Here is a 7,658-nt window from a genome sequence, read left to right as displayed (position 1 = left end):
TGAAAAAGGACTTTTTGTTGTCCTTGATGCCTGAAGCTAGTTGGAGTTCAGTTGCAGCCTTGGCTTTCCTGGTTTGCTCCCTGCAGGACCAGACCAGCGCGGAGTAATCCTCCTTGGGGTAAGTTTGTCAGGCTTGATGTATTCCAAAAGTTTATCCTGAAGCAAGATATAGTCAATTCTAATATCTCCTGCTATTGAATCAAAAAACGCCCATGGAGGCAAATATTTCATGTAGTGTACCAGTTGACCAGGGTTGTAGGAGACTTGATGACCTGTACAATATTCATCCACATTAATGGCTGTATTCTTGGACAGTAACATAACCTGAGGCTATGTCCTAAAATAAAGTTGCCTTATCAGAAGGTATAGGAGTTTATGTACCATTTTGAGCATCTTATTCTTGGAGATCATTATCATGTCACCAGTTCAGGGGGAACAATGTGACAGATTTACCACATGTCCTGTCCCTACAACATGCTGTACCCTCTGCCTAGCTTGCATTCATTTTAATATAATTTCTAACACAACTTCATTACAAAAATTTGCCTTTGGGGAGATGTATTGTTGCTGTAGTTACAAATCATTGGGTGAATTCCTGTTCTGTTGTTGATGTTTTCTATAGAGAAGGGAAGGCAAATTTGGGTATTCCTCAGCTATAATTTTGTCATCTAATAGAAGCAGTGGCATATTAATCTTTGCCCAGAAAAGGACAGTTTGTGGAGAATTGATGATAAATTTATGATGATTCTGTTGCAATAGATTTCATGCTGTTCATAATAGTACTACATATCAGAAATATATCTTCAGTTGTCATGCATTTGACAGGCAATCCCAAGTGTTTTTACACATGTCCTGCAAGCCCTGTTAAATCCACCCATATGGAAATGCTACTATTCCAGTACCTATCACACTGGAGTCATTTTGCTTCCTCTGTCAGCACCCCTCTCAGATATGTTGTCTAAAAAGGAGCAGAAGCCCTGCCCCGTGAGTAATGAAGTGTAGAGGACAGGGGCAGAGAAGAGGAAAGGATGCTGCCTTATTCTTTTACTTCAGGAATTGGTATTCCAAAAATACATGGGTGTACATCTCATGTTGTAGTATTGGATATGTGACATAAGAATCAGCTCATGCCATGTCTTAAGAATACCATCTTACAGATTCTTAAACTGTATGAAAGGAAAAGCCAAGGATAGTCTAAGAGTGATGTTGTAACTGATATCCAGAAATTATGGATTCCCAAGCATAGTCATTTTGGCTTAGAATCTCAGTGCATCTTCCATTGCCTTGTCCAGGGGTGAGGCGCAATAGAAATATGTCTAGGATACTAACAGTAGGGGTTTTCAACCTTTCTGGATCAGTGTACCCCCTGGCAGCTGGACATGGAACAGTGTACTCCCAGTGGCTGGATGTGAAGTGGAGAGGGTGGTGCGTGGCCAAACGTGGAGTGGTGACAGCCTCCACAGGCAAGCTTCCCCTGAGTGTCCACCCGCCCCCGGTCAAGCTGGGTGGGTGGCACCTGTGTGGCAGCATGGGATGATGCATGGCGGTACTCTGTTCCCACCCACCCGCGCTACTGCCTAGGGCCTTCTCAAGTACCCCACAGGGGTATGTGTACCCCCTGGTGACAACCCCTGTAATACAGAAATAGGACCTGAACCTCCAGGGGGTTGGACTAGGTGACCCTTGAAGTCCTTTCTAACCCTATAATTCTATGACCCCTGTGGATATTACATTGTTAGAAGGGCAAGAGCTCTAGTACCATGTGGGGATTTTTAAAAAAATGTATAATGCAACAAAGCACAGTACGAGTGTTAATATTGTATGAATGACATAATAAACATTGGCACTTCTTTAGGCTACAACCTCCCTATCTGCACTCCCATTACAGCATTGTGAAACTCTTGTTTTTCTTTCCTCTTTTTAGAGATGTTAGATATGCTTTGTTTTGTGTTTCAAAGAGATGTTCTGTTTTCTTCCAATTTTCAAAAGAAAGCTGAATCTAAATTTTTAGCACTGGATCATGGATAGAATGGGAACAGTCAAATCAGAGTAGGCTGTGATTAAGGTTGAACTTGTGCCTGTTTACATGCTTTAAAAAACTGCATAAATATGAATTAAATTTAAATATAATGAATAGGGGTAATCGTGACTTCAAGAGAGACTAAAAAGGCTAGTACTCTTCAGTTTAGAGGAAAAAAAGGCTGAGGTGGGATATGATAGAGGTCTAGAAGACCATGAAGGATATGCACAAGGGAACAGAGAACTGTTGTTCACCAAGTTCCAGAACAGTAGAATGAGGGGCCACACACTGAAATAAATAGGTCACAGGTTTAAAACTAGAAACCAGAGAAATTACTTTTTTATGCCACATGCACTTAACTTGTGCAATTCATTGCCACAGGAGGTGTTCAAGACAGTTAGCATAGCCAAGTTCAAAATGGGATTGAATAAATTAATGGATGAGATATCTAGTATTAGCTATTGAACAGAATGACTAAAGGAGATGGAATCTCTAAACCAATAATGGTGGATGTCAGGGAGGGTACTGAATAGGAGATGGATCACTTTTAAATCAGGGTAGAGCCCTGATTTTCGAAAGCAGGGTGCGAGGACAACAGCATTCACTGCAGGGGTGGCTGCATCCCTGTGTTCCCAGTCTCACTGCCCTTTACCTCCTTCCTCCCAGGGGTACAGTGCTCTGGGAGCCTCCAGAAATTCTTTTCAAGTCCGTAATGCAGGTGAAAATCCCCCCTTCATGCTCAGAGGCAAGTCCCCCTCCCTTTCTTTCCCCCTCTGCCTTTCCCAAACCTGCTGCTTTCCCTGCTGTCCCAGAGGGTGGGGGAAGCATGAAAGGTGCTTGTTCCTGCCTTGGCCAGACTGCATAGGGGATGGGCTCAACTGTGAACAGGGACTGGACAGCAGCAGGAGGATGGGCTGGGGGGTTCCCTCTCCCTATGCCTGCTCCGAGGGATCTGGACAGGGAGGAGGAAATGGCTCCTACCACACTGTTGCCACTGTGTTCGTCGCCAATCGAGCCCAGCACCTGTGCAGCCTGGTTGGGGTGGGTAGAAGGAAATCGGCAGCTTCTCCTACCCCCAGGACAGCAGGAAAAACAGGAGCAACAGATGAGAGAAGGGGAGGGGAAGGGATGTGCCTCTGAGCACTAAAAGGCACAGGCAGCCGGTCGCGGCCCAGAAGTGAGTCACAGGAATATATGAAAGGGTCGTGAACAACCTGTAAAAATGAATCAACAAACTTTAAAAATGGATTCTTCTTTAAAGGAGAAAAATGTGGGAAACCGCAGCTTTTCTCCTTGCAGGCAGATAGAGTTCCAGCCTGCAAGGGGCTGCTTGAGGGCCCCGCACACCCTCTCCCTATCCCTGGGGGGCTGGGGCCAGGGGGCAGCAAGTGGGAGTGAGGGGCACTGGGTTGAGACTGGCCATTCATGTTTACAGATGAGTCCTGGTCCAAAAGAGGTTGAGAAACACAGCTCTATATCATCTACTTTTGCCACTGTCAGAGATGGGACACTAAACTAAATTTATCATTGGTTTGACCAAGGATGGCACTTCTTAGATTCTCATTTTAATCAGCTTTTTAACTGTGCTATTTTTAAAAGCAACAAGCTGTTAATTACATATTAATTCTGTTGCATTCTAATGATATGTTCTCAGTTGCATGCTTTAATCCCAAAGCAGGGAGGGAAATACTGATGAACAGGTGGAAAAAAAATTGTTCTTTGATTTAATAAGGCACCAAGGGTTGGGGGAGGAATCTAAGGACACTGATGTTCTAACAGTCTTGGCTGCCTATGTACATTATCAAGCTTGAATGGCCTTTGCAGAGTTTGAAGAGAGATGTGATAGCTGTGATCGTGATGGGTGACTGAACACATTTTCTATCAGAACTGCTCAGAGACAGCTGACAAATGCAGTTTTCATAATATTTCTTCTTGAGTAGTCAATCCCATGTGCCATTATTGCCCCCTCCTGGCTGAGAGAGACTAGTATTCAGTGTAATCCAGAAATCCCAGGTTTATTTTTAAATATGCATCCTAGTTTCAATATGTGTGTGCACTGAGAACATTGAAGAAATACACACAGAGCAAAAGTAATAATTTTTAGATGCTGCTCGAAAAAACGGCCTTCATTTGGTTTCAGGCTTCCTGCATGACGTCAGTATCTCAAGTTTTTTGTTAGTTAGCTGCCTTACTGCCAGATGGAAGTTAGAGGGAAGAAGACTAATATAGGCTGTGAGGAAGGCTCAACATTTATGAAGATCTGTCTCTTGAATGTGGTTCCTTCCAACTCCTAACAACAACTATGAAACTATGTGTGTCTTGAATTTAATAACAAAGTATTGTAAACTAAGGGTGTGGCTTTCAGAAGTATTTGTTACCATTAAGTTGGAGGGAGTGTTACTGTGAATTTGGGTGGGAAGAGTCAGGCTACCATAATTTGCTTTCTGAAAATCCTACCTGCTGTTTAAATTGATACTAGACTGACTTCTTGAAGAGCTAGTATAATTACTAAAATTATATATGCATGTATTAATTGTGCATGCTTAATATCACTGTTAGTGTAGTGCTTTCTGGAAGGATAGGTATGGTTCCTTTAAGCTATGCATTAGTACAGTGTTTTTTCCTTTACAAAAAGGCAAAAAAAAAGCCCATTGGGGGAAATTAACTGGAAGGAAAATGAATTTATTCAGTAGTAATGTTGAGGTGCTAATATTTATAAAATTAGGGAATAATGAATGGTAGGTCTTTTGAATATAAACCATCATATTACAAGACATTCCATCTCTCCTAGTCTTTGTCTAATACCCCATTTTAAATGAGGGAAACTTGGGAACCGCATGATTAAATGACTTGCTAAAGGTCATAAACACGTTAGTGGCAGTCAGGATCTGAAACCAGAACTCTCAACTTCCATTGCAGCAATGTAACAACAAAGCCATCTTTTCCCAAGTACTTTTGTGACCAGTAACTGGTTGTCTCACTTTTCTCTTTGAAGGAGCTATATGGTTTTTCTTTTAATATGTTTTTCCTGGAAGTCAAATTGCCTTCTAATTACCTTCTTTTTTTTTCCCCCTTTTTCTGTACTTGCCTTCAGATGTGGTTTTAGCAGTCACTGTCTTAGTGACTGGAGATAAAAATTAGTGTTTTCTGCTATCTGAAAGCAGATTTAGTTCCCATTCTTCAAATGATGCAAAATAATAACCTGCCCATAGCAATTAAATGAGAGTTTCTAAAACATCAAAATTTGAAGTTGGGAAACTAGGTGTTAACATCTCTTCGTATTCTTTAATTTTATTTCTTTTATTCTTCCATGCTAGTTCTGCAGTGTGGTGATTGAGTTCATATACAAAGCTGATTGTATTACAGAATGTGCATGCATTATGTTACTAAACAGTACAGAAGAAGCCACAGAGAAAAGGTTCTCTTTGGTATAATGAAAGTGTGCTGCAGTGCAAATGTATGTCGTTGACAGTTTTTCAGTTGTCTTTAAATACATATACCTTAAAGTCAGTATTCTGTTGCAGGTAATAAGTATTCATTCACAAAAGGCAGCATATGTCTCAGTCTTTAAAAAAAAAATCAAATTGCAAAAGACATTAATGATTTGTAATAAAAGGCATTTAGACTGTGTCATGGTAAAATGCCTTTCTTTTTCCCTCCTAGCTGAAACATGTAGCTTGTATGACAGGAAGAGACGGGCGGAAAAAATCTGTGAGTGCCCTTGTGGTTGTTGGAAATGGAAATGGGGCTGCAGGTAAGTGCAGTTGATAAAAAGTGTGTGGTTGCTTGGATGAGGGAAGAGGGAAGCATGACAAATAATATAGAGCCATACTGTTGATCTGCCTTTTTTTAATTAATAAACTGGGGTTGTTTTTTTTACTGGAGACTAAGGCATAGAAAATAATATAGAAAGGGGAAGAGAATTTCTGTTGTAACTGATAATTCAGGGGGAAAAAAACCTCATCAGGGACATCCATCATCCATGTTCTTATATGTAAAGCAAAGTAGCAAAGACTGAAATATAATATCCAGTTTTAACAGTAACTTTTGTTTAATTCCTGTGCAACAGGGCCAGTATTACTGGTGTATATACAAAACAGGTTACTTTACTTTACAGATTTCTTTACATACTGTTTTTTCTTCCATATAACATGTTATTTATGATTAAAAGCCAACAAAGCAAATAATTTAGTTTTGGGGTGGTCGTTAAGACAATTAAACAAATGAGGAAAGGTGGCAACCTAATGTGAGTTGCTCTTTCTTATTTTGAAAATTATGCATGTTTTGTTACTGTATGCCATAGATGTACGAATGGATATTTATGCTTTTGTTACTTATTACTCAGCTAGAAATAACTTTCTGAACTGTGTGTGTGCTTGGGGAGGGGATGTTCTCATCTTCTACCTCAACATGATCTGTCCCAATTGGGTTTAAATGTAATGCATAGCTTACTAATAATCTTCTCAGCTCTTCCGAGTTACCCTGATTTAAAAAAAAGATTTTGAATTTATTTTAGGTTGAGTCTATGAAACGCATTGTAAGCTACCTTCGTGCCCACAGTCCTTTCAGTATTCTCTGTTACTTAATGGATCAGCTCACTAAAACACTCAGGTATATGGCAGCATTCCTTTAAATAGTGCATCTGTTGGAATGTAATTGTAACATAAAATACTTCAGATGAAACCCTAGCCTCTTTGAAGTCTATATTAAAACTCAGTGACTTCAGTTATGCAAAATTTCACTGTTAACATTTTTCTTCTCCCATGAAGAGGTCTCTTCCACATGGAAGAGCCTATTGCATTAGGCCTATTAGAGAAACAGTGAGACTTTTAAAAAGTTCTGAATGATGCCAAAAGTAAATAAGTAAATAAGTAGAGAAACACCAGACTGTAAAGGGTTTACAATATTGACAGGACAGTTGCATTTGCAGATGAATTTGTGCAGGTTTCTCAGCACAAAAATAGCCAGTAGGGGATGCGTGGTTCACTGAATTTGCTGCATGAGAGAGATTAACTTTTAGAAGTTTGAGAAATCTGCATAAGTAGGAGGGGAGGAGTCTCTCTTCAGAGGAAGCACTAATGGTCATGGTCAGAAGAGACTCCAGTTGATCATAGCTCTACTTTACCAAGCAAGAAAGGGGGAGTTTAATGTAACATGACTTCCAGACTAAGTACAGCCAGTCAAAAGCCCCAAAGCTGAATTGATCCAATCTTTGCAGGTTAGTCTAAGCTGCATAGATTGAACTGGTAAGGAAGTGAGCAGATACTCGCTTTTGATTCTGAAAATGCAGCTACATGCCTACAGTGGCCCAGGCCAGAGGTCAGGAGGCACTAGAGCACACCTCCCTGCTTGGCTGGAGCAGACGGCTAGGGCCAAGCTAGCTCATTTACCCTTGGGGGGAGGGAAGGGGTTTGCAGAGGGGGTGCAAAGCATTGTGGGGTGCTGTGGAACTGTGAGTTAACTTGAATCTGCAGGGGCTCTGATACAGAAGTTCAATAAACCAATTAAGCCTAAATCAGTTATATCAGTTATTACATCCACCGAGGTGATCTGATCTGATGGCCACCTATAAGTTTATCAGGGGTGACCACCAGGATCTGGGGGAACGTTTGTTCACCAGAGCGCCCCAAGGGATGAC

At 40.9% G+C, this 7,658-nt stretch overlaps 1 protein-coding gene across 1 annotated transcript in view; it reads left to right on the top strand.

Annotated features, from left to right (window-relative positions):
- MRPS5 (mitochondrial ribosomal protein S5) overlaps window positions 1–7,658 on the top strand; it is a 109,719-nt gene that overhangs the window by 75,376 nt on the left and 26,685 nt on the right. The window contains exon 6 of the mRNA XM_019549034.1: window positions 5,684–5,774. Coding sequence (XP_019404579.1) covers window positions 5,684–5,774 — 91 coding nt within the window. The remainder of the gene's footprint in view (window positions 1–5,683; window positions 5,775–7,658) is intronic.

The sequence above is a fragment of the Crocodylus porosus genome, unplaced genomic scaffold, assembly GCF_001723895.1.
Source record: "Crocodylus porosus isolate Cpor-Errol unplaced genomic scaffold, CroPor_comp1, whole genome shotgun sequence".
Classification (NCBI taxonomy): Eukaryota; Metazoa; Chordata; order Crocodylia; family Crocodylidae; genus Crocodylus; species Crocodylus porosus.
Note: the sequence above shows the minus strand (reverse complement) of the source record. Positions and strands in the feature narration are given on the sequence as shown.